Source organism: Drosophila subpulchrella, chromosome 2R (genome assembly GCF_014743375.2).
Source record: "Drosophila subpulchrella strain 33 F10 #4 breed RU33 chromosome 2R, RU_Dsub_v1.1 Primary Assembly, whole genome shotgun sequence".
Taxonomy (NCBI): Eukaryota; Metazoa; Arthropoda; class Insecta; order Diptera; family Drosophilidae; genus Drosophila; species Drosophila subpulchrella.
The window spans coordinates 15,896,885-15,924,461 of NC_050611.1; the positions used below are offsets into that span (position 1 = coordinate 15,896,885).

At 42.5% G+C, this 27,577-nt stretch overlaps 1 protein-coding gene across 10 annotated transcripts; it reads right to left on the minus strand.

Annotated features, from left to right (window-relative positions):
- Positions 1-1,126: 1,126 nt before the first annotated feature.
- Positions 1,127-25,623, minus strand: LOC119549205 (high affinity cAMP-specific and IBMX-insensitive 3',5'-cyclic phosphodiesterase 8). 10 transcript variants are annotated; one of them, XM_037857046.1, is made up of 20 exons: positions 23,094-23,462; positions 22,449-22,584; positions 16,938-17,597; positions 16,794-16,878; positions 9,722-9,837; positions 7,683-7,739; positions 7,394-7,599; positions 7,204-7,263; positions 7,082-7,136; positions 6,903-7,001; positions 6,659-6,769; positions 6,424-6,593; positions 6,132-6,342; positions 4,990-5,130; positions 4,829-4,927; positions 4,523-4,771; positions 4,229-4,451; positions 3,514-3,671; positions 3,178-3,448; positions 1,127-3,118 (listed from the first exon to the last, which is right to left on the minus strand). In XM_037857046.1, the coding sequence occupies exons 3-20, from the start codon at positions 17,205-17,207 to the stop codon at positions 2,976-2,978; spliced, it is 2,724 nt and encodes a 907-aa protein (XP_037712974.1). In that variant the 5' UTR covers positions 17,208-17,597; positions 22,449-22,584; positions 23,094-23,462; the 3' UTR covers positions 1,127-2,975. The 10 variants fall into 10 exon arrangements, with proteins under 10 accessions (XP_037712974.1, XP_037712972.1, XP_037712970.1 ...); XM_037857044.1 differs by having other exon boundaries at positions 4,990-5,157; positions 23,248-23,461; XM_037857042.1 differs by having other exon boundaries at positions 4,990-5,157; positions 23,241-23,461.
- Positions 25,624-27,577: the final 1,954 nt, after the last annotated feature.

Sequence of the window (27,577 nt, forward strand, 5' to 3'; positions counted from 1 at the left end):
ACGATCGTTGGAAAGGAAAAAAGTGTAGGAAGCAATAAATTATTAACAAATTATTATTTTAACTAATGAATAATGTTAAATAGATATTGAAAAATGTTTTTTTTTCAATTTAACATTCTATAAAAATACTCTTAAAACAGAAAAAGAGTTAAAAAGCAAGTACACTACAGCTATTGTGAGTAAAAACCATCTAGAGTTCTATTAAAATGAATATTATTTCTTAGAAATTATGCTATTTATGAGGGAGAAGTCAATAGGGAGCTCATTATAATCTGAATTTAAGTGAGCTGTTGGCAGTATCCATTAAGTAGGCAAATTGATTGCACTGCTCGTTCTATGCCGTCACAAGTACGGTGTACACAAAAATATTATTTATATATTTTTAAAGATATACTTTAAAGATAATACCAGTTTCACTTTGTCATCGCTGAAATACAAGGCGACATTATGCAATTAACGCATAACCGGACTCGTTTGCGTCCATATGCGACACCATTTCTGGGCTGCATGAATCGATCGTGCTGTAAGACTGAAGACCAAAAGACTTTCTTTGTTGGGACCGCCGAAAGAAAGTTTTTGGGCTGGAAACGATCGTTTGTTTTGTTTACCTTTTGATTGAGGCGGCCAGGTGAAATTAAGCCCACCGTTTTTGGGCAGTCGTTAAGATGGCAGAATGCCAGTAAAACAGGTTGTTAAAATTCACAGAGGGTTGGGCTTGCGCTTTCAGAATCGATCATTATGGCCAAAGTGAGTGAGTGAAATATTAATGATGCTTAACGATCGAAGCTAGATTCTGATATACAGTTTGGCATTCCAACTATGTTGGGATAGGATTCCATTTCAACCTTGACCCAATCCCCCGCATTTGCTTTGTTTTTGTAGATAATTTCCATTTTGTTGGATTTTTATTTGTATTATTTGCATTTTGTTTTTGTTTCTTGTTTGTGTTTGTTTTTTGTTTTTACAATAAATTTGACTAAATCTTAACATTTATAATCCTTAACCTGCAAGGAGCAAACAGATGTAACAAATATACATAGTTGTATGTAAAGATTTATCATTTTTGTGTTCAGAAACATACATATAGTAGTACCGTATCTATGTATATATATTTTATGTATACATATATATTCTTCATAACACGTATTATTTTGTTTTCTTATATTCCAGTTTTGCTTGTTTGTAATTTACGCGATTTAATCCAATACATACAATTGAAACACACACATATTAACAACACTGAATATGCATATACATTTATATTCTCCTATCGCTCAGTTTTGGTTTTCATATTCTGTTTTAATGTGATCAGAGTGGTGATGTGAAGTGTGGGATCGGAAAATGTGGGTTGGTGGGTGGATTGTGTGGTTGGTCGGGTTGAGCGGACTGGCTGGGTCAAAGGTCGACCCTCTAGGGAGTGGGGATGTTCTAGATGTTCCAGGCCAGCGACTTGGCTACACAGTTCAGGAGGTCGATCTCAAGGGACTTGTATACGTGTATATAATTTCTATCAAAACATTCTGAAGCACGGGATTTAACACCTTGGTAACACATACAAATTACTGTAACTCTGTGAATGAATGCCGATATCGTATGACATATATAAATATATAATATGCTTCGTAAAAGTTGTATAAATTGTATATTGTATATATTATTTTGCTTTTCCATTTCATTTCATTTTCTTTCTTTTTTTTTTAGTTATAACAAGAACATATTATCAATTCGTATTAATAGATCTGGTTTATATATGTATATGTAATTTGTTCAGTCAATTAGATAAAAAGATTTCAAAAAGGATTTCACTTAATTGTAAAACATTTGCGTTTAGTTTGATTTCTCATACCGTATGCTTAGAAAGCTAAACAACATTAATAGTATTAGTTAGGATAGCTCATCGTTTCGCGTTTTTCTTCAGTTAGGAAAATAGGTAACTAGATAATTAGGTAGTAAAAGGGGCCCCATAGGATTTCATATGTCTCAAGAGTGGATTCGAATTAGTTTGTTTCAGTTTTACTTGTAGTTGTTGTTAGCTAGTCGATAGTGATAGTAGTTTATATTTAGTGCTTGTCTCTCGATCTCGTGATCTCGCACGCATTGTGTGTATGTATATAGTCTTCGTCTAGCTATGGCCTTGTACTCGTTCCGAACCCAAATCCGATTTCGATTCCGATACCAACGATTCCGACTTGGACAGCAATTATACTATATATTTACTTGGCCTTGCAGTATTCAACAGAGATTGTCTTCATGATGGGAGAGAACTACATGCTTGTAACACTTGGTTTTGGTAATATCGCTATAGCGTTACCAGAACCGTTATACTGTTATACGTTATACCGTTGCCAGGTACAATTGAGCGCACGCCATATATATATTCTGGTCAATATGCTGTGGGATTTCTTGCTAGTATGCTAGCTTGCTAACCTGCTAGCATAGCATGCTAGTCTGCTTTTGTTAGCCTAAACACATACACATTTATAAGGGTATGGAGGGGGGACATACACACTCACGCACACACAGACTCACATGGTATATATATATTTATATAGAAATAGAAAGTTCGCTTCTTGTGATGCATCTTAAACATTTAATTTTGAGTCCAGCCCAATAATTGTTTACTTGTTTGCCTTAGTTAGTTGTGTTTTATGGTTTTTGTTTTTATGTATGATACCGCCTTTTTTTGTGACACCACTTGGCACACCATTTAGTACCGCCCCCCCTGGTCCGTTGGTCCGTTGAGAGATGTGGATATGTGTGGGCAGTCCAGGGAGCGAAATCTTGTAGATGGGTTTCAAACCGGGATGAGAGGATCAGGCCGAGAGACTGCGGGTCCGGAGTCAGACGTCGCAGGACCTTCGACGCCGTCACTAGAGCACGTCCTCCATCTCGTTCTCGCCAATCGTGGAGGTGCCCGGCGCCTGGGCCGGCAGTGGCTTCAGTAGACCCGAGAACAATCTCCGGAAGGCCGTATGCTATTTGGAGTTGGCCATCTTGCCCACCGGCGGCTGCTTGGCCATGATCTCCGCCAGGGTGTTCACGCCCTGCTCGTCGTATTTCTTCCACTGCGAGTAGTTGATCTGCATGTAGGTGATCAGCTGCGGCATGTCTATAAAGCCTGCAAGGGATATTTAGATATTAGCTGTGGTTATGGTGGATCTCTAGGGTTCAACTCACTCTCCCAGGCGTGCATCATGTCCTGTATGATGTATTCGATAAAGCCGATCTGGCTCTTTGGTATGCTGCAGGTGGCCCGATCGAACATCGGCATCACGATCGGCAGATGGCGCTGTTTCTCCTCGTCCGTCTGCATGAAGTACTCCTCGGCGATGCGACGGGCCCACTCGATGCAGAACTGCATCGGCCGGGCGGGATTGCTCACATCGGCCACCTTGATCAGCATGCGGCGCATGAGTATCGACGTCTCCTCATCCGTCTGGGGATTGTGCTGTGGGGTATTTAAAATCTTTACTATCTCATCGTTTCTAAGTAGAGATATGTATTCAGTCTTACCTCACGGGGCTCTTCGCCTCCGAAAACGCTCACGAACTTGGCCAGGTGCTCGAAATGGCGGGTCATTTCGGTGGCCAGGATCATGTCGATGATGGTGCTGCGGGCCGACTTGTACGTCTCCTTGTCCAGGTTCTTGAAAATATTGATCTTATCATCGCCTGAAAGAGAAGCCATAAACAAGATTATAAGTGGGTTAGTATACATATTTTATTCGCTAACAGATTTGAAATATTTTAAAACTAGAATATGCATTTAGAAAAGAACTAAGATCAAATGTTCTCAATATGATTTTTTCTTTTATTTAAGAAGAAATGTTCTTAAAATCAAAGCTAAAGATCTTTTGAGTTTGTTTTTCGATATGAAGCGATCGTGGACTACATTTTTCGAGAAGAAAATAGTCTTGAAACCGAAAATACTTGATATTAATTTAAAGAATTTGAGAATAAATTGATCTTAACTGACTCATGAGATTGGAATACTAGTTTTATTACGGCTTTTGACATTAAAGTTAGTAAAACTAACTTTGAAAGTATAGTATGTATCACTTCCATAATTTGAACTTCTCTAACTTCAAGTTGCTTTAAATGTCTAAGAAATGTATTTCATAATTCAAAGTCGCCTTAATTCAAACTTTTCTTGGTGACATATGGGCATCTTTACATGAATTACTCATTTTCAACGTTGGTTTAGAATATTCCCTCCTCTTTCTACTCACCCAGGGTTAGCTTAAAGGTAATAGCTGCATGATGGTTCTCCAGCACTGTCAGATCATTGTACAGCACAGCCAAAGCGTCGTTGGAGTTGCACAAGAAGGCGGATGACCTGCCCGGATGATCCACATCGTGGGCAGCGGCGGCAATTAGAGCAGTCGCCTCCTCCATGCGATCCATCACATGCATATCCTTGTTGGTCAACTGGGTGATGAAGGCGCCAGTGGCCTAGGGGTAAAAAGGGGTTAAGAATGTTAAAATATAACACCTTAAGAAAGGTCAGTAGTGAAATAACCCACCTGCATGACATCCGCGGCATGGGTGCTGTTGTGATATGTGTTGCTCTTGCGGTAGTGGGCCTCGATTACGGCCAACCAGGCCTTACAAACGTTCTCATCGATGTTCAAGGTGGCAAAGACGTCGAAGCGGCGGAACATCTCCATGCCCAGATAGAGCAGCGGATGGTAGTCGGTGATCTCCTCCAATTTGAAAATATCAAAGTCCCAGCTGAGAGATTCGTCAAGTAGTTCCATAATGATGGGATTGGACTGCAGTAAAAAAGCATTTAGTGTTATATCATAATGGGTAATCGATGAAGTAAGCACCTTCATTTTGGCGGGCACTATAGTGGCAGTTCTTGTGGAGCTGCCAGTGCGTATGATGGAGTCATTCGAGCTGCGGCGCGATGAGTACACGCTGGGTCCCTGAAAATGTATTAATATTATTATTTAAATATAAGTATTTTAAGTAGGACTCTCTAACTCACCGTTAGCAGGGCACCAATCAGATCGGTGGCTATGGGATCATCCGTTCGTATCTCCTTCATTTGCGGACTGTAGAGTCCCTCGCGCTTCAGGAACTCCAAGACCTTGTCTATGAGACGCGCCTCATCGGCCGAACAATTCTCCTGTACTTGTGATAGTAAATTGATTATCTAATGTGCGAGTGCGCAGTTTTTCGATTTTTTTGTTTTTCGGTTGTGTTTGTTGGTTTTGAGTTTTGTACATTTTTTAATTTTTTTTATATATTTTGGTTAGCGACGCACAGCGAGCAATTCGAGCGAGCGAGCGAACGTGCGAACGAACAGTTTGGTACATTATTTTTTTTTTTGGTAATATTTTTTATGAGTTGGTTCATTGTTCGAGTACACAAAACATAAAAGTAAAAAAGAGAACATAACAATTAAGAGATAAAAAGAGAATAAACATGTTGGTTTAAATGTGCTGTTACTGTTGAATTTGGGATTAGTTGGGGTTAAGTTAATATGACGAATTAGGAGCTCGAATGAACAGTGGAGCAATGTTGGTTAAAACTGACCCACTTTTTGGTCGTTTTTAGCCAGAACTGCACTAGTCCGGCTTGGAGGTTGCAAATCATTAATTAGCCTCGCAACTCATTAAGGTTCACTGTTTGGGCGCCATCTGTTCTAGATGCTTTCAAGTAGATTACAGAAATGTGAGTGCCTAATTGGATGATTAAAAGCAGAGTGACTGCTGTTGTCTTTGCATCTCGAAACAGCGATAGTCAAAGTTAGCACCACTCCAAGCCGGAAAATGCATTTTCCCAGCGCTTTTCACTGTGTGTCGGTGCCTGTGTCGTTTATGTGCGTGTGTGGGGATGGTCTGTGTGTCTGTGCAAGTGCTTGTGCAAATATTGTTGCTAATGTTATTGCTGTCGCTGCTGCAGTTGCTGCTGCTGCTGCTGCTGCTGCTGCTGCTGTTGCTGTTGCTGCATTTGCTACGGGGCATGACAGGACACCAGGACACACACACACACCACAGCACACCACGGACCAGGACACACGGCACAGGCACGGACGACAATTTAGCAATTTAGGCATTCCCCAAAAGCCCTTCCCAAACTTGCAACGTGCTGCAGCCACAACCCAAATGTGAGGCAGAGTCATACTTTAGTGATGGGGGCCTCCAGCGGCAGCGATGTCAACTTGGCCAAACTGGTCCTTCGCAATCCGTCCGAGGCGATGGAGCGTACATCGAAGCTGCACCTCCGCACCGAGTGCAGCGAGCCCCGAGGCGCCTCCTTGGGCTGCGGCAGCGTGGCTATGAAATCCATTTGGCCGCCGGGCACATCAAAGTTGAAAATCAGATGCGTGGGTGCGCTGTAGGGACGTAAATTGGCAATTAAGAAGGGTTTCGGTGGGTGGGGGGATGGACGTTCGCTTTTGCTTTTAGCCACTCACCTTCCTATGCAGGCCACGGGCACTACGCGTACGTGCATAGGGATACCCTCCTGGCTCTTCCTGCGCACCGTCAGTATGCCATCGAACTCCTTGATGTTCTTGCACTGCTCACTGATGGTGGACAGGTCCGACACGAATATGTCCTCCAGCTGCTTGCTAATGATCTCGTCCTGTTGTCCAACGCGGAAATCTCATTAATGCCGCAATGGCAAACAATCCCCCGGGTTCCACTTACCAGCCGCATGTTGAGCAGCCTCTCGGTGGCACGGTTGGCGTACTGAATCCTCAGCAAGTCGTCCGTGATGAGCACCACCTCCTTCAACCGATGGAGTGCCGTGTAGAGGGCCTGTGGGTTGGGATCGCAAAAGAGAGGTTGTATGTATGGGGTTTGCAATTTCATTGGCCTGCCGGGCAGCGCTTCCATTTAATTGAATTAATTTGCAGTTGCGAAGGGCGCCCAGGGACATTAACTCGATTACCTGTTGAGTGGACATGACATTGTGCGGCCGGATGATGGAGTGCAGTATCTGCTTCAGTTCCACACTGCACATGGCCAGGTTGGTCGTCTCAGCTACGCACTGTGGAATACCCAAGATGTGGCAATGTTGTAGCATCTGTTTTCCCTCAGCCCGTGATGGGCCAATTAAAGGAAACTTACTCTATTAACGCCAGCGTCCAATAGAGCAATTAGCACATCATCCTTTTCGAAGAAACTGCAAAAGTAGTCGTCGTAAGTCGTTAGCGGAAAATGACTGCCCCACCCCCCACCCAACTACTCACCTCTTCTTGCAGACTGCAATTATTGTCGTTAAATGGTGGCCGTGTGTGTGACGTATGGTTCTGCGGGGAAGAGGCAAGTTTTATAGCAAAGTGAAAAGTTTATGAAAATGGAAAAGTTTGTAAAAAGTTTCGGTAAGTTGGGCGAACCCTAAAAAAGACTCGACCCGAAACCCATTTCAACCTTACCCACCTTGCAATATGCTCCGCATCCAGGTTCTTGGTGGAACGCGCATCAATTATGATTAGGTGGTAGCACTGGGCGGTGGCATACGACTTCTGCAGGGTGTCCAATGCCTCCTCCTTGGACTTGACCAGCGTTACGTCCAGCTGGTGGCGCTGGCAGGCCGCGGTGACCGCCTCGCAGATGCTGTCCGATTTGTGGAAAACTAGGAGGGCCTATAGTGTGGGTGGAGGGGGGGTTCAAAGCCATTGCACTGATTGAATTGCCCCATGATCAAAGTGGTCCAAAGAGGGCTTACCTTAAGTGGGGGATTCGGTGGTAGTACGGTTGGATACTTCAGGTCCATGAGATTTCGCTGCATCAGGATATAAGAAAAAGAAAAAAAATCAGGGGGGGGGCGATGTCAGAGCAGGTGAGACAAGGTGTAAAATTTAATATAAGTCTGCAGCTCCTCTGGCTTTGTCGTCAAAATAAGAGGGCTTAACCCGGCTTCGTTGCCCCGTACATCTGTACACCCATCCCGGGAGCTACAGTGCGTGTGTGTCGTTCGTGTCGCTTAAATGATGATAAATTAAAATAAAATTGCTCGCTGCTGATTCTGACTTATGTGCGCCACACGCTCGTGTGCTGCAGATTTATAATACGAGAACACATTAAATCCGCTGAAGGTGGGTTGGTTTCGCAGCAGCTGAAGCTCAGTGTCAATCAGAGGAATGAAAATGTAATCGGAAATGTATCACGACATACATAAGACTTGGGCTAAGGCGCCAGATTGATGGAGACAAGCTGGGAAAAGTTGGAAATTCCCGGGAAAGCTGAATGCTGAATGCTACCTAGCTACCTGAAAAATCCTGAACTCCTCCTCCTCCGTTGATTGTTTTTTGCCAGCCACCAAGAGATGGAGTTTCGGCACCTTGGGCAATCGTCGTTCGTAGAGACTGTGTGATTTGCGCTCCAGGCAGTTGACCTTGCGACGAAGGACTACTGCGTTATCGGGGTCATAGGAGGGGGAGTCCTCCTCCTCCACCAGGTGACTCCGCTCCCTGTCCTCCAGGTTGAGGTTGTTGAGCAGCAGAGCTGGTACGTCCAGGCTGCGTATGACCTCGACTATTTCCGGCTGCAGAGAAGTGCGTCCTCCAACGCCGCCACCACCACTGAAGGCCACACTCAATGGTCTGGTATTGCGGCGCAGGGGGGTCATTATGTCACGACCTTCGGCCTCCACATTGGCCTCGTATTCCAGCTCCATTTCCTCGGGCGTTTTACACGAATTCCGTCCCACAAATGGCAGGGAAATGGCCACTGGCCCAGGAGTTGGAGCAGCAGTCTCTGTGGTCGTCGTCGTCGTCGCAATCGTTTCCACTTTCATTTCCGGGCAGGAACCCTCGCTCTTTGGCGGAATGCCGCCGCCTCCATTCGAATTCAAATTCAAATCCATAGTGAAATCCAAATGAGCAGAGCTTATCAGCCGGCTGCTATCGTCATCTGGAGGTGGTCTGGTTCTTTCATTACGTTTATCGCCACTGCGATCGGATATGGTATAGGGCTCTGCGTCGGAGTCCGGTTCGCTGGATGGATTCTCACGGCCCGCCGATGAGGACTTCGCGGAGGACTTGCGGCGAAAGACTTTACTGAATTTTGGCAAACAATTGCGCATTCTGTTTTATAATTAAAACAACACTCGGCCACTCAATGAGAGAGAGCGTGAAGTGAACCAATCCGCACCGAAATCCGTATCGCAATAACAATGACAACAGCGACAATTACACTCGCCACTTGAGGTCCAATGTCTTAGATCAATAACAAGTTGTTTGCATAAGCTAGACGAGCACACGAATAGAAACGCCTCGCGAGTGGCATTTCCAACTTTTCCACGCCGTCTCCCAACTAATGCGACAATCTCGATCGAGATCTCTGTCTATCTCTATCTGTATCTCGATCGGTATCTATGGAACTGGAATTGGTTCGGAAACAATTCACAGGTTTTGTGGTCGAAACTACTCCGGACTGCAAAACGGAACGGACTGAGTCGCCGCGATCGATTCGTGGGTATAATCTCATTCTTTGCCTTTTGATTTCCCACCTTCAATGTTAATTGATTTGATTTCTCTGGTAGCGTATTGTTTATAGGCAAAACATTGGGCCTGTATGGGTGAGCGGCTATTTAAAGCCGAATGTAAACCGAAAAGCGCAGCGCTCTCTATAAACTGTGCCGCCTGTGATAAGATAAATATGCCTTATCAAAAGACGTAACAACCATGTGGTTCAGTTCGGTTCCCCCTCGAATTGTGGTCATAGTAGCTATAGGGATGGGGCCCGGGTTGGCCGACCACTCACCTGGTAGACGTCCATCGGCTCATCTTCCGGGGTGAGGGCGAGGGCGAGCGATGATTTGCGGTGACCTGGACGGCTGTTCCCGCCGCCGGATGAACTGGTGCCCGATGTGCCTGTGCCTGTGAGAAAAATACGGAAATAAGAACAAGAAAAGGGGGGAAATCGTTTAGAGGCGGGGGAAAATTCTCTGAAAAGTATGCTACATTTCTGGGCGTTCCAAGGGCTCGCAGGGCGTTGCATACTTCGTGGCTGTCGACAGCACGCCCACAATCAAAATGAATGGTCACCACACAAACACACACTCACACAATCCCTTATACACTGAACGAAAAGTGGAATATTAATAAAACAGGGCTTAAGGCGGTCCAAAGTTCTCTAAAAAATTACTCATACGGCTGGTAAGCCAGTAAGAATATTTCATTTAAATAACGACATTGTTTTGTAATTATTATAAAACTTAAGTCTGAACTTGATACAATGGACTTTCTATCGAGGCCGAGGCAACCTAAATGAAAGAAATATATTTTATCAAAAGCAACAGTACGTATGAGTAATAAAATGTATAGGCCAAACCGGATATTTTGGAACACCTATTATTGATATGACTAAAAGAGTTTACAATTTTTAAACTAACTATAGTTGTATCATTTAATATTTCTGTACCTAAAATTTATAAAAATTTTAAGAGAAATACATAAACAAAAATCTTATGAACAATTTTTTTTAACTAAATACGAAATCTTTAAAGTTACTACTATTTTTATCAGTGTACCAATACATATACATATACCAACACTCTGGCAGGGACACGCACGCACATTAATTCCTCTTGTTGCACGTTTTATTTAATTATAAACGTTGGCATTTGAGAAACACTTTATAAACGGGCACACACGCATGTGCCTGCGAAAGGGTACAAAGGTCCTTGGGGGCGGAAGCCCCCGTTTTTGGGTCTCCTATCTGTCAACGAAGGCACTAAGAGCGGAACCCCCGGAGGAACTAAGCCGCACAAATTGTATTTCACTTAATGAGAAACAGGTCGGGACTTTGGCATCACATCCCACTTTATTTTGTGCTGTGGCAAGCAGGCTAAAACAAAAATCCTCCGCAAATGGAAGCCATGGTAACTAGCTTTATAAACGATGGGAAAGATGAAATTACAGGTTAAACCAATAGTTCATTCTGTTTAACCACAAAATCCATTGAAGTACCTATCTGCCTGCTTATTATGTTTACTTATACACATCTGTGTAGAAAATTTCAATCCATATTGGAGTTTGCCATACCTTCTCAGGCATTCGCAAAGTAAAAATTCCTTGGCAAAGTTTTCGGGGGAAATTAAAATTCTGTGGCTTCTCGCAAGTTATGTATGCTTAGGCCCAAACAATTTTTAAGACCCCAAATGATTGACCAAACAAACTTTCTGTGTAACGAAATTTGTTCGAGGCTTTTGTGCGGATTCCTTGCAAGCAAATTAAAGTTATCAACAAGTCATTTTGGGTTTTGTTCTTGGGCTTATTTCTCCATATGGTATATTAAAATGATATATAACTTTAATGTGCCACAAATTTATTGGTTCAATTTTGTATTGCCTAATAAAACTGGACATTAATTATTGACATTTCCTAGATATTCACATTCATTCTAAAAAGTTGCAAAAAGTATATTTTATAATTTTCCTATGCCATTTTCCAACGATTTGTCTGCAGCTTTATTTAATTCTACGGAATCAGCTTTTGATGTATTTTCATTTTTTGCTTCATTCAGATGAATTACATTTTGTGAAAACTGTTTTAATTAATTCCAACTTTTTCCAGCATGATATTTAATTCTCACTCAGCTTAATTTATTCCATGGAATAAGCTTTCTACTTTATTTTTATTTTCCACCTCTTGAATGTTTCATTTGAATTCAGTTTTTTAGTTTTATCCCCTGGAATTTGCTTATAATTTTTGCATTCTCTGCCACCAGAAAGCTTAACTTTTAAATTGAAGTTAGTTACCTGACCAAACAGGTGGAAATTCATTTGGCTAGCAACTTTAATTAGAGCTGCTATATAGTTGATGAAGAAAACTTTGAGGCTGATTTTTAATTGCCAAAAACCCAGCTGGCAGGGCATCTTTTTTGGGACACTCATGTTAACCACATCATCAAACTCAATTTAAGCCCCAAAAGAGTTTTCCTTAAACGGGGAAAACCCCAGAAGGAAAAGGAGGAGGAGGAGGAGGTGGAACCTTACCCACATTTAGCTCGGACTCGGAGGCCGGACGCGTTAATGAATCCCTGCTAGATGCTGGTGTTTTCGATGTGCTTGTCTCTGGACTTGGAGATGGGGATTGTCTGGTACCCAGAGCAGGGGCAGGGGCCACGCCCACTCCCACGCCCACGCCCACTCCCCCACAGTTGCAAGTGCTGGGCATACTTTCCTGGCCCATGTGGGCACTACTGGTGGTCGTGGTCGTAATCGTGGTCGTCGCCGATCCAGCCAAATTCGGCTGGCTGGAAATTATCATTTTGTTTGTGCTTTTCGCTTTTCTTTATTTATTTCCGCTTTTGTTTTTCCTTGTTATTTTGTTTTTGCTATTTTTTTAGCAAATGAAGTCACACAAATTTGGATTACTTTCGTGGCATTATGTTAATTGTCATTTATGTGCAATAGTTTGTTTATCTGGCTGCGGCATTGATTTCACACAATTAGTGCGTAATGATAAACTGCCCCACATGCATATATATATACGTATACATGGATATGTGGTACATATAGCGCACAAGATACGGCAGCATGTGTGCAGAGCACACTTAATATAAATAGCCCGAGTGGGGCATAAACAAAAACTAGCCAGGGAAAGTACGGAAAGTAAGTACCCGCACCCGAACCCGTACCCCTCGAGTGGGCCTATATACCTATGTGAGCAGTACGAGATCTAAGTGTATATATATGTACACTGATAAAAAATGGAATAGTAAATATGGAACTCAGAGTTTTTAACTAAATATTTCAATTAAAAACAAAAACATATCAAATTGGATGATTTAATTTGAAAATATTTAAGAAAAACAATGTTAATCATATTTACTTTTAAGATCTTAAGTCATAAAAAAGGATTTTTAAATTAACATCATATTATAAAAACCGCAGTTAACGGATAAAATGTGTAAATAGAATACAAATTCTTTAAATTTACTACGCTATGTTTTTATCAGTGTATATATACCGCCAGTGGGGACAGTATATTTGCGCTTATTCAAATGGGTCGGGTGTATCTTATCGTTTGTGTTATATTTTTTTTTCGGAGCAGCCTGGGAGTAAAGTGGAGCGGTCTGGGAGGCAGGGGCACACGCGTTGTAATCTGAACGAAAATCGATAAATTGTTTAGATAAACGGCGGCCAGCAGCCGCTGACGTCTCTCTGGATGACTCGGGGGACCCCTGAAAACTGGACCCATAACTAACACACTTTCTTAGCTCTTAGCTTTCTTAGCCAGCCCAAGTTACTTACTAACTGGGCTCAAACTGCTGCTCATAGTACAAAGTCACACACGAATTGCGGAAGAACGCGGGCTCATTAAATATTAATATTTAGGGGATACTTTTCACTCGATCGATGTGGGGGGCGCAAACTGAAATTGGCACAAGTGCAAAATAGGGAAAAACTGGAAATAAAACGCGGAGCCCGACGTCCGTTCTAATCCGGTATGAAAAACTGTTTGCCAGATGATAATTCTCGCACGGATTTTCAAACTGCCAGTGGCGCGTAGAAATGGGCAGCGACTGCGATGGTGACTGCGAGTGTGCGCTGCGGCAAAAACTAACGGTCTAGTGGGCTGTCGCCATTTCAATCCGTGAGATACTTTTCGGGGCGTACATAAGGCGCTTAGCCTTAGAAAGGCAGGTGCATTTCCATCCAAAGCCCCCTCTCATCCCCCCCCGCTAAAGAACCCTCAGCGAATTTGGCTTAAATACAAAGAGCGGATTAGGGGCTCCTGGCCAGTCTCACTGGCCGATCTCATTGGGCTTTTGGTTTTGGGGCCTTTTGCGCCTTTGGCCGTTGTCATGGCGACCAATTAATTTGTGATAAGATAATATCAGGCAGGTTTGCTCATAGTATTCAGATGTTTAGCCTGTGTGCGTTGGGCTGAGATACGGCACAGGTTCGGATACAGATACAGATACAGGTACTCTCGCCCAGATGCAGATACAGATACAGATACAGATAGGCGAACGCGTGCACAATCTACATCTGGGGGCTTGGAATGGCTAGAATGGCTAGAACGGCCCTGGAATCAAATTGGCCAGCTAGCTAGCTATCTGGCCCGATCTTCTTGGCGATAGCTGGACATATAGCCAAAATAAGTAGGGGTAGTAGACCCACATCGATAGGGAGTATCCAGCGGTAATCTAATCTCCCCACAGAGCTCTTCACGTGGCTAAACTGAACGTAATTTGTGTAAGACCTACGAGAATCGCACTGGCGAATAGCAAATATTGTGGTGACTACACAGCCGTCATCGCTCAATTTCCCAATTTATGAGGGGGGCGGGAGGAATACTGATAAACTGCAGAACTTTGACGCGTGGGATTAGCCGCCTATAATGAATCGAGTAGCGTCGAGTCGAGTGATCGTTCAGTTTGTTTTCTTTGGCTTTGATTGATGTTTTGGCGCCATTCAGTGGGTGTTCCATTGTTTACCGGGGTTCGGGGCTGGGGTTTTCGAGAAAGAGACTAGCTGAGATCGTGAGAGACTGCTGATCGCTGAATTAAAATGTGGGGCCTGATCAAAAACAAAATTTAAGAGTGCTGTGAGTTGGTAATACTCGTATCTCGATCTCGATCTCGCTCTCCTTCTGTTCTTATACGGCTGCTGGCTGTGTGACTGGCACAAAACCAGATATTGTCATGTGAATTTTTGCATATTAATTGGCATTTTTTCACAGTGCGTACGATTTGGGTGTTCATAACCCCTCCCTGTGTAACTCAATGGGTTCGGAATTGAGGAATTCTCCTGCTATCTGCGTATCTGTATCTTGCACCTACGTAAATCTAATGAAAAACAAAATCTATCCAGGGATCGCTACTCGCTACACTTGTTGTTTCTGCTGCGGTTGTTGGCACACTTAGTTGTGAAGTTTGTTTTGATTTTTAACACTTTTTTTTCGTGCGCGGCTATGTACACTTTTGTTGTATTTCGATTATATATTTTTTTTTTTGTATTTTAGAGCACGCTAAGCTGTTTTTTTCCACCTGAGGCGAATGCAGCCAACGAATTTCAGCGCGTACATGATTTCCAGTTGGCTCTATGCGTTTTTTAATTGCAATCGCTTTGGTTCGACGACTGGTTGGCCCTGGGTTATATGTTATATGCTATATGTTGTGTGCGATATAGCGTGTTATAGGCACGACTTGGCCAAAATCATTAGATGGCAAATCGTGGCTACCAGTTTGCAGCTGGCAAGCTCTTCATTTTTTTTTCGGATTTTTTGGGATTTGCATGGAGCGGTTTTACTTGAGCAGTGGATGGTAATACCGATTCCGATTCCGATTCTATATGGCACACACACTGGGATTCACATGTGTTGCAGCGACGTCGACTGCGACTGCAACTGCGACTGAGCGACCGACGCGGCGAAAGAATCTACAACAAATGACTCCATAAATGGCGAGCAGCTGTTGCCGCAACACCGCCAGAGAGAGCGGGAGCTTTGGCGATAAACGAAGCTCGCTCTCCGACTCTCTCATTTTGCCACCCCACCCACAGCCCCACTCATCCCCGCCCCTCCAATCCGATCAGCAAACTGAGCGCGATCAAGTTTCACCGATGCTCACTCACGCTCCCCAGAGCTCCAAAGAGCGGGAGGGAGAGCGCGAGAGAGAGTGGGGCGGAGAGCGGGGAACTGTTAATTGGACGGAGACACAAAACAGCTGCGCTTTGGATCTCCGACAAGCGCCAGCTGACTCTTCTGAGTCGGGGATCGGGTTACCTGGTCAAAAGCGGGGATCACCAGGCACTACGGATACCCTATACCAAAGATTATACAAAACATTGTATATTAGTTGGAACTTTTGCGTCCTGAAACTTTACAACTAGTTTCCAATACCCAGCTAGTCCTAAAAAGCGTTTTTAAACCTATAGTATAATCTAAAATTTCCTTATCTCAGCACCCTAAGAAATTCTTCTGGGATTGGATGCATACTCAACCTTTTTGATTTTAACTAAGTAAATATGTCATTACTTCAAGATTTCCTAATAAAATCATATCAAGGTTTTCTTATCCAAAATTCTGTAGGTTTTCTAAAAATGAACTTTCTTCTAATACCCTATAACTCACTAATAAATTTTAATCCCGCTTTATCTAGCCTAAGTTATGGCAGCCACTTGAGTTGATTGGCTCGAATTTGGATCATCGTAAATCTTCGGAAAATCCGAAGAAAAGGAAACGTGCAACTAAATCTGAGATTCCCATTGATAAGTGGCACTACGAGTACTATCAGCCAGCATAGCGGAAGCTCTTGAGGGTGGAGTAGCCTCACTTCAGATTAGAAGAAGCAGAAACAGAAGCCGAGTTCCTCAATAGCAGGCCTTCCTTATCACCTATCATTATTGTTAGCCGATATTGAGTGATGAAGGTAACCGAAACCTAAGCGATGCCACACATTAAAGGGTATTAGGTAAATGATGCTGCCAATAGGGATCATGTTTCCATAAGGCACCGGAAAAAATATGATCGTTTAATTTTATGATTCACTGATTCACATACGAAACTATTAAGAGTAATGGTGTTATTAGTAGGCATGGGATTATATGGAAACTCCTTTTTGAAACATTTGATTTGAAGGAAACAGAAATTAGTAGAACTAGAAAATTCATACTTTTACTCAAGCTAGAGAAATTACTAAAGTTCGGTTAGGCTTGAATGTTTAGAATACTTTCTAGAAATTGGAATTCAGCTTAAATATATTAAGACCCAATTTTGCTTTTATCCTAACTTTAATTGGTGGTTATTGGGATTCGTATCATTTTACCACTGCGTAGATCTTAAAGTTTCGGGGGGATGGTAAATTCTTGGGGATTACTTACTGCCAGTGGCCCGTCGCACCACGCTGTGTGTAAAGTTGCCCAGGGCGGCCACCGTTACAATCGAGTCCTTTTTGCCGGTGCTCAGCTGGTGGAAGACAAACAAAGTTCCTTGAGCTGAACGGTGGCCCATGCGGATTTGGTTACCTTTTCGTAGTCGGCCTCGCTTTTGGTCTGCAGCGGATTTAGGAGCACCTGGCCACAGAGGTTATCCCCCGTCGAGCTACCATTTCCGTCGCTGGGTGGCTGCAAGGTCACGTTGCCGCAGCTGCAGCGACGCAGGCGACTGCGCCGCAGTTTGATGCAAAACAGTCGACTCTCGTCCTTTTCAGAGGCGTCCAGCGGAAGGGATCCTCGTTCGCCCGACTGGCCAGCGGCGGAGGAGGGGGCGGGCAGGGTACTTGGCGAGCAGCCCATGGCGAAGTCCTGCTTCTGATCCTGGCCTGGCTAATTCCCTTGCGGTTGCTATGCTAAATTGCTCTCGGTTGCCTTGTGATTTTGGTTTTAGTTTCGTTTCCAGTTCCTGTTCCTGTTCCTTTTCCCTTTTCGGTTCCGATTGTGGTCTACGGAGGACTAGGATTCCCGGAATTGCACAACTTAATCTCGCTCCACCGAGGACCTTGGCAGTGCTGCTGCCTCCTTGTGGTTTCTGCTGCTCTGGATTTGGCTTGGCTTCTGATTCGATGGTTTCGATTCTGGACGATGTCGTTGTTGCTGGCGATAACATAATTGAAACATTTTTGGGCTGCGGTCCGCTGATTGATTGACTGATGGCCAGCGGAGATACTGGTCACATGATTTGCAGAACTGCAAGAGGGGAACGGAGAGTGGGGGCTTGGTTAATTGAAATACCGGGTAAGCGCAATTGTTTTTTTTTTTAGAATAATTTGCATGTCGTTAAGGGTTAGATTTATTATTAAAACTAGCATTTCCTATAATTTTATCACCCCCTGTCTTATATAAGATGCTGAATTTAGTGATGGTAATACAAGTCTGTTTTGTAATACAAAATAATAAAATGCCCTTTAAAACCTTAAATGCCTTTTAATAACTTATAACAATAGTTCAAAAATACTTTAAGAACATTTGTTCTGTACTATATTACATCCAGAAAACACCCAATAATTGGCGTTAACTAAAATGTGGAAATTCTAACCTAAAACATTTGGAAGACAAGTTACCTAAAATGAGATAAATCTTTTTTTGCCCAAAATTAGTTTTGATTCTATCTTTGGTAATCAATCATAACTCCTAAGTTTTAGGTATTGCCAGATTTCTCCGGGTAGATAACTTTTAAATATGCTCAGAAAGAACCAGCAACCGAAATTAAATAAATCTCATTAAACCATTCTCTCAAACACAGTAATTTACCCAGCACTGACCTACATTAACTTTTCGCTTTCCCGCTCTTTCTTTCTTATTTTGATAATTCCCAGCTTAATTAGTTAAACTAGTTTAATTGACATTGATAAGCCAAAGTGATAAATGACGAGTTGCAGTGCATATCTGGTATTTTAACTCGATTACGAAAGCCATTTTCGAGTCCCCCCATTCAAGTTTCATTGAAACTCTCATCGAATATGGACAGAGCACCCGCACAAATTGTCAAATACTCTTGGCGATTGTTATAAATTCATAAAAGCCCAAATATTGGCAATGATTATTGGAGCCAAGGCGAAAGAAGAAGAAAAAGAAGTACGGAAAGTACAAAAAAATAAAACAGGGCCCTTGAACGTGACCAACTGGCTGCATATGAATAATGCCCAGTCAGAGTTATATTTGCGTTTCACTACGACTCCTGCCTGCCATATTAAGTTCGCGTCCCGAAAGTTGGCGGAACTTGATAGTCTGAACCCTCGGTGGCACGTATCAAACAATTGACTTGTGGGGATTTGAGGGTGTCATATATAATACAGCTTTGGGATGTCGATGTCGCCTTGTTGTTGTTCTCATTCCGGCTGTCAGTTGGCTTTATCTTGGGGCAGGCAAATAGAAAAGCCTTCTGTCGCTCGCTCGTGTCTTGCTAACCAATTTTAAATATTTAGATAAAACTCGAACGAAAGCGAAAGAAGCAAATCAACTGATATGGAAAACGGAGTGGGGAGTAGGGAGTTGGTAGTAGAGAGCACAGACATTGGGAACACTTCAGATTAGTCACCGAAAGTCGTACCCACTTCAAGTGGCAATTGGAGCTCGGCTCCTGCGAGTGAAATGTCTTATGTCCCTTCTCTGGGGAAGGAAAAACAATTCCAGAGGGGGGATGTGCGGCGGAAAAGATAGTCCTTATCCCCGGCGACGTTGATTGACTTGCTAAAGGGAAGGGCTGTCTTTCATCTGCATTCGTACATAAACACATCCTCATCCATAAGGACACTTGTTGTCGTCCCACTGTCTGAATCCGTTTGCATTGTTGGGGCCAAAGACAAAAGGCGTCACAAGACAGGAAGACAGGCGAGAGGGAGAACAGAGGCGGCAACATAAGTACAGAGAAAGATATATCACTAAAATTGGTCATCCATTTGGAATTTTTTATGAGAAGGGGTAATTTGCTATATGAGAATATTTGATTTAAAAATTTCTAGCCCAGTTTATCTTAATTAACTGCCTTAAACTCCTTAAGCTACGTTTAGTGTGACCTTGCTCTTGAAACAAAGTCCAAATTACTTTTTTCACTAAGGTCACATTTATCTTGAGTCTCGGCTTTCCCATAAGCTATTTTCTCTCCGTGCAGATTCCGATTCAGCTCCAAGCAAACTCATCCACATTCCCGGCAATGAGAATACTACAATAGAGATGTCGAGAATCAGCTTCGCGTACACACATCAGTCTATGGTGTGTTTGTTGATTTAAACAAATTATTTTTAGCCCGACCATATTAAAATGAACAAGTAATGCCTTTCGCCGTACACTCGGCATCATTTAAGTTTTCAAATAAATAACGAAGGCTGTGGACGTAACATAATTTGTTTAGAACGAGAAGGAGGAGGCCGAGTTGCAATTGCTCAGCCGCCCCGTTGCCAGGCCATGCCGTATAATCGGGGCCTCGAGTTCCTGTGCGGCGCCTCGGCGCCTCTCGGTATGCAACTAAAAGCTCGAGTGCCAAGGAGTGCCAAATTCTATTAGCGGTCCCTGTTCCCGGTTCCCTGTCCCCAATCCACAGTACCCAGTCCCCAGTCCCCGAACGTCAACTCATTAGATGCAGCCAGTCACGGATGTTTGGCCCGAGCCCGAAGCTATTAGTATGCAGGTGCTTGTGGGTACTCGGATAATAGCATCATCAGGACGCCTGTGTGCGAGAGGCCCCCTAATAGAATTTCCTACCAATATGTACTCGAGAACGTTGGTATTTGGCAGCCGGAGCCGGGCCATATAGGAAAGCTGGCCGAGACCAAAAAATAAAGATTACTATGGAACATGGGGCAGCGCATTCGAGCAATTTTGTATCTAATAGTTTTTGCCCGCTGATGTTTTGCAGCTGCCGATCACTCGGCATCGGCTTTCTGTTTACTTTTCATGCACACACTGATCCGAATACGAATCGGTATCAAAATTGGAATAGGAATCCGATCGCCTACTATAAACAAAGTGCGAATAATGTATAGTCTACGGAGATCCATTACGAGTGCCTAATTTGACTTGAAGTCAGGTGTTGAAATGGAGTATTTAAGTTTACGGCCTGCCATAATTCAAGACTGCTTCCCAAAATAAACAGCTAGAAAATCAGTTGAAAGTTAATTAGGAAATGCGGCAACAAAAAATACACCTCTCACCCTTTAATTAGTTTTTCAATTGAGGTCTTGAATAAAATGTTTTAAAATATGGAATAAATCATAGTAGGTTGTCTAATTCTTAGTAATTTGTTTAACAAATTAATTGTTTTAACTAGAATTCAAGAACCTAAGTGAAATTGATCAAAAATGGTTTTAAAAATGTTATATCATATCAATATATTTTGAATGAGATAACTTATTTCAAAAATATAAATCATAACCCACTAAAAAACCAATTAAAACCTGAGGCAACAATGAAACGTTTCGCGACTATGGACTTCTCTTTCCAAAAAGGGCAGCCATGGGGTAGATCCATATAGAACGTAATGGCCCATTATTATCTCGTGTGCGTCCTCCAAGCATGGACAACCTTGCCGGTGGTCTTGCGATGATTTTCATGTTCAGAACGTGCGTCAGAAGTGTCCGCTATATGGCCATAGCATCCTCGAGATCGGGGGCCTTGGGGCCTCACAATGGAACAGCTACTAATCGCTTACAGGCGGAAGGTTGGACCCCGCCTAATTAATAACATGAACATGAAAGAGCTCCCCAACATACATAGGCATACGGGAGGATATATATGTATCACGACTGCTTACAATATCTATGGGGACTTTTCCGGCTGTTTCAAAGAGTTTGCTTCAGTTGGATATTTGCATTTCAAATGCCGATCTCAAGTGAGATATAACAAAATGGAGATGGGATGGGTGAGCAGGGAAAAAGTAGTGTTAGTGTCGCAACCTGGAAGATTAGAAGGAGACCGAGTGCTCGTAAACGAAAGAGAGGGCACCATAGCTGTATAGATGATTGCCCCAGTTGACAATACAAGTACATATAATCAAATGGCACATTGCAAACATTGAGCATAAAGTTGGACGAACTGCAGACTCTATGGCACTTTTGGGGTTACGAGTGGATGGTTTGGGGGGGTAGGTGAAGCGAAAGTGGGTGGCATTGCATAACCCCAGTAATAATAAACATTTCGAGCGTACCTTTTGGAAACTCCCAATCAGTATGCACGCGAGCAACTCGGATTTATTTGCTGTTAACAATGGCAGGCACCTCTGCCAGCGCCAACAATCCATTTTAATAAACAGTTAAAATCGAGAATTAATTAAGCCAGCCAACTGATTGGGCGACAGCCTATCGCATAGATAGTGAAAACGAAAAGAAATCTACGTATATGCGAGTGTTCATATATATATAGTAAACAGCCATTAGATAATCGACGAAATGGGTCAGTCCACGCGGGATATGGCCGAAATAAAAACTAGCAAACGACGAACAAAAAAAAAAATGTATAAAAAAAGTTTTCAAGTTTGGCAGCGTCGAAATGCAAAATGCAAAACACGAAAAGCGAAATGCGAACGCAATTTGCAAACTTATCGCCGCTTGTTTATAAGTACGAAATGATATTTTTCACATTGTTTATGGCCAATATGGGCATCATTGCTCACCTGCAGCCCCCCACAACATTTTAAGCGATTTTTATGTGCCTCCGTCGCGCCTATAAGAAGTCAGTCGTCAGTCGTCAGTCAGGTGAGTTAGTTAAATTAAAAATTTGAAACTGCAAAATGTTTTCGCGACGCCAGATGCATGAAAATTTCCATTTCAATTTTATTTTGCTTCGTTTCATTTAATTTTATGATCTTTTTTTTTGGAGGGCAAAGACCAGACGTTGACACTTCCAAGGTGGCTAGTGTGTTTCGCCTCGGGGTTTAAGGATATATGTATTCCTTGACGGGGAGCACCCATCAGCCACTGATTTGTATCTTTTGGGCCTGTGTAAACCCGTGTAGGCAGAGAATGGCCGCAAATTAAGCGAATGCCCCCGAAAAAATGTATGTCCAACTTAAGTACATATACAATACATTATCTGTTGACGTACCGAAACCAAAAATTTGTCGTTTAGCTGGTAGTTGTTGCCTCGCCGCCTGTTGCTTCTGATATTTTATATACGTATATACGTATTCCTTCTCCTCTTTTTTATTTTAATATTTATATCAGTCTCTAGACTCTAGATTCTAGATATAAATTAAACAAATACACATGAACACAATGGGCAGACACACGCACTCATAATAAATATTGCCCCATCGCAATGGCAACAACAATAACAAAACATTTTCGCTGCTGCTCTTTTCTTCCACAAATTAGAATTTATTTTAATGCGCGGGGGTCACGTTCATAGAACGGATGTTGTTGTTGACGCACAAGATATTGTACAACAAAATATGTACAATCGCGACTCTACATATCGACCATATATATATATATATATATAATATATATATTATATGGATACACCGAATTGTAAACTGCAAAACTCAAATTCAATGCATTAAAAATAATAACAATAGCGCGGTCACGACAGTAGGAGCAGCAGTAGCGGCGATAACACCGCCAACGTATCTGTATCTCTCAGATACAATTGGCTCACATTTACGGCCGCTGCTGCTGCCAACACTCAATCTGAACAATACACACGCACCCCCAATATATGGCACACCACACACAACACACACACTAGTACCTATATATATTGATCACAAATCGGGGGAATCGGGGGAATATGATTGTCGATTATTGCGGCAACGGAGATAACTAAATTTTTTCGGGTGCGCCTTTGGTCAGCGGGTGGTGCAACTTGGACTCGGGCAACTTTTGGGTGGTATACTACCGCTTACGGCCAGTGAAAATTCTGCTCCAAAAACACGACCGGCGACGGCGAGAAAAGAACGCCCAAGATTCACGAGATTCAGCGGCGATCCGCGATCCACGATCCCCCGATCGACGACGGTTGCTTGTCAAAGCAAAACGTCAAACTGATTTCTCGCTCAGCCGATACGATACGATACGATACGAAATTCAACAGAGACAGAACCGAAACCGAAACAATGGCAATGAAGGCAGGCCCAGAGGCCAGAAGAACGCGAACACACAGAAGAATCAAATGTGTAAGGAAAACTAAAACTAAAACAATCTCTGAGATACAAAAATTTCAGCGAACGAGCGACAAGCGACAGTCGAGGAGAAGTACGAGTGCGAGTGCGAGTACTAGTATCTGTATCTGAACTTGGCAGGCAGTACGATCCGACCCGAAAGAATCAGAAGTCGCCACAGAATCGCGGAGCGGAGAGGCCCCGAGAGCCCCGGAGAGCGAAGAGCCGTAGCCGCGGGCCCCAAAGAAAAGAAATCAAAGCGGCGAGAGAGCCCCATGGAGAGCGAGCTCTCTCTTCACTGGAGCTGAGCGCGTGACTAACGATAGATCGACTTCAAAGATACTTTTTGGAAAGCGACCAGCATAATTATAAGCTCCGTACTTTCATAAACTTTATTATCTTTCAAAAACAAATAGTGCCTTACAGACCTTGAGTCACCAAAGAAAAATTCCTATATATTAAGTCGATTAAGACTTGTTTTCTTATTTCAAAAAAGTTTTTAAAGCGATCTTAAAAAAATCTTAATTTAGTATTAGGGAAAGACTTTAATACAATATATAAAATAATCCTAAATCAAATGAAAGTAAATTTTTCGAGAAAACCGTCTTGTTTATTTTTGAAAAGAGCACTCAATTATATTTTGGTATGATGAAAACAAATTGATGGATGTTAGTAAGGTTTGAATATAAATATTCATTGAAAAGGAATTTGAATTTCTGAAATACAAGTCTTGTAGGTTATAAAAGAAATATTTCCAAATATTATCCTTCAATAATTTAAAAGTAGTTATTAAATTTAAAGTGGGAAGAGGATACATTTATTTATTCAACTTAGAGAGCATTATTTCTTTCACTTTTTTCAGTACGTTTCCTTTTAACATAATAACTTTTAATGTTTAAAAACTAGCTCTTCGATTAAGTTGTGATTTTCTGGTTGCCCTTAAAATGGTTATTCCAAACTCATTATTTCAATTAACTATGCTGTAAACTAAAGAGCTTCATTTCGCTATTCCGCTTCCTTTAATGACTGAAATTATAACATCATTAAGGCAAATTAGTCCCCAAGCAATTGTTTACAGAACACTGCAGATTACGACTGGCTGGACTAAAATATAAAAACGGAAGCCAATGAATCATTTATTGCATCGTAAGATAAGCTGACCCAAATAAATCGCGAGCCCCTGAGTCACTCACTCACTACTTACTCCCAGCTTTAGGAGCAAAAACAAATATGGAATAATGAAGGTGGGATTTTCCAGTCGAGGATGTGGGGGCGGTTCGGGCTCCCAGGCAAATTGACAGAACGAAGGATCGCCGTTTTGGACGTTCCATTAACGGCTTTGACCGACCCCAAGACCCCCGGGCGAATGCTTCTACACCAGATGGAGTCTGCACGCAATCGGGGAACCCAGTATCCCAGAATTCAGCTTCATAGAGAGATTGAGCCCCCGGCAAAGTCACACAAACACAATCGCACGTACACATGAGCACTTCTTGATGAGCTTATATGAGCAATGGGATTTTTGCTTCCCTCTTTGTTCTTTGGGGTAATTGTAATTGCATTTGCTTTCGTCCTGGCCAAGTGCCCCTATCAGTCAGCGCCAGTCGCCTCTATCAATTAGCCAGGAACCAGAATCTAATGGCCAACCGTCGGGATTTCTGTGAAAGCATCGTATATGGAAACACCATTGTTTGCACTTGGATTCCTGGTATTTGCCGGAATATATACACAGCTTTAAGTTGCTTGAGGGGTATATTGTTTTACCTGCCTATAACAAAGCCTGAAGTTGCGTTGTTTCTTCGGGGGAAAAAAAAAACAAGTTTAATTCGCCTCGGATTTCCGTTTCAGTTCACTTCAGTTCGGTGGTTAATTTTCCGTGCCCTGTGCTGTATGTATGGTAAATCACAATTGCGGACCGATAAAAAAATCAACGTGCATTCACTGGCGAAATGTTTTCCCACTGGAAGCGTGCTGCTCTTCAGCTTCTGGCTTTAACCGATGGCCGATGGCACTAGATAGAGAAACGCAGGCCAGTTGATTTGGGTTTTTTGGGCCAGCAAAGCGGGACGAAAGCGGTATGTGTATCTATATCTATATGGATTTGGCTGTGCGCGGTGCGAGAGCTGCGTGTATCTATCAATTCTGCCGAAACCGAACTAAAAACTCTCAAGTGTGCGAAATGGTACATAAGTCGAGTGTGGCTCGTTTCGTTCCGCATCCTCGTGCTTTTTTAGCCGAGCGCTTATGTTGAGCAGGAGTCGCAGCTGAGGCTGAGCAAAAATATGTGTGTACGGATACACAGATACACAGATACAGATACACGGATACACAGATACAGACACACAGAGATACGGATACAACACGCTTGTTGCATGCCCGCCAAATGTTGAGATACCAAAAGCTCGCCCGCCAAGGGTGGGGAGCTTCATCCAGGGGGTTGAATGGCCCTCGGCTGGCACCACAATCACAATCACCTGGCCAGCCCGCAAAAGTAGGCAACATACCGCTCCAAGGCGCAGGCGTCGCTGCTGCAAAAACAGCTTTTATGCTCCGCAAAATCCCGCTAAAAACAACTGTTGCTTGTGAGACACAGATACACCACGGCACACACACACACACACACACACACACAGCACGCGGCGTACTAAAAAGCCACACAATTGTTGTATTAAACACATTATACACATGTTTGTCTGGAGCCAAGGAACCCCCTATACCATCTAGCCCCCGCTCCAACCAGCTGGCGCTTCGGGTAATTTTACATTTCTTTTTAAAGCTTAGTTTGTATTGGTAAATAATAGAGGTTACTTCCCGCTCGACGCCGAAAAGGGCAAGCCATCGTACTTTATGTACAGTACATACCTCATATATACAGTGCAGGGCGGGATAATAGCAACTCTTTGTTTCCAATTATGATTATTAGTTTATTCAATGCTTTGTAGAGAGGATTCCTTTGCGAACAAAATTATATTATTTATTAGAAGTTGAAATATCAAGTATAAAGATCTCAAACAAAGATATATTTAGATGTAAAATATTTAAATATGCAAGAAGGAATTTTATTAAAATGTATCTTTGTACAATATAAAGAACACAAGTTTTATGTCTTTAATTAAAAATATTTATGTTAAAAAACACCAAAGAAATAATGTTTTTTAATTTTTTTTCCGATTATACCTATGGAAGCTATAAGATATAGTTTTCTGATCCGGCTGGTTCCGACTTATATACTACCTGCAAGATAAAGAAGACTTTTGGGAAAGTTTCAGCCCAATAGCTTTATAACTGAGAGACTAGTTTGCGTAGAAACGGACGGACAGACGGACATGGCTTGAACGACTCGGCTAGTGATCCTGATCAAGAATATATATAATTTATGGGGTCGGAAACGCTTCCTTCTGCCTGTTACATACTTTCCGACAAATCTAGTATATCCTTTTACTATAAGAGTAACGGGTATAATAAACTTAGGATTTTTCATAGTATTTAAAATATAACAAGGCAAAATAATAATATTATTATTGATTCCATTAGATTATTATTGTTATAACCTTTTTAAGATACCCTGTGATTAAAGATTAAGGTAAAAATTGTTGGCCCTATATCTTCACATAATGATGCTTAAACTTCAATGCTTCGATATGGCTACAAAAACACACTTGGATACAGGACCTCGGTACTACCTTATTGACCGCGTCTGTACCTCTCGCAGGGGATGGCGATGTATCTCGCTCGCTGGGAGCACATTATATAAAATTTATAAATACTTTTAAGCGCGGCCTGTCAAGGTGCGTTTGTGCGTGCGTCTGGGTGATTCGATTTGGCTTGGCTTAGGTGGTCCATAGGTCGATTGGCTGCTGACTTTATTACTGTATTATTGGCCTTTAATTTGAGCTTGAACAGCAGAATTCTTTGGCCCGCACACAAATATATTTCCCTGGCGTCAGCAACGACTTCCTGCCATTCTTTTCAGCTAATTTCTGTAATGTTTTTCATTCTTTTCTTTGTCGGGCAGCAAATATAAAATACCCTGGGGCCAGAATACAAACGATTTATGAGCAGGAGGCCGGAGCTT

What these genes read in the sequence shown, in the direction of transcription:
- LOC119549205 (XM_037857039.1), bottom strand. Translation starts at nt 9,041, where the DNA reads ATGCGCAATTGTTTGCCAAAATTCAGTAAAGTCTTTCGCCGCAAGTCC. An exon ending in CACCGAATCCCCCACTTAAG is followed by an intron (nt 7,600 to 7,682) that starts GTAAGCCCTCTT and finishes CCCACACTATAG; the next exon opens with GCCCTCCTAGTTTTCCACAA. An exon ending in TACCTTTAAGCTAACCCTGG is followed by an intron (nt 3,672 to 4,228) that starts GTGAGTAGAAAG and finishes CTTCTCTTTCAG; the next exon opens with GCGATGATAAGATCAATATT.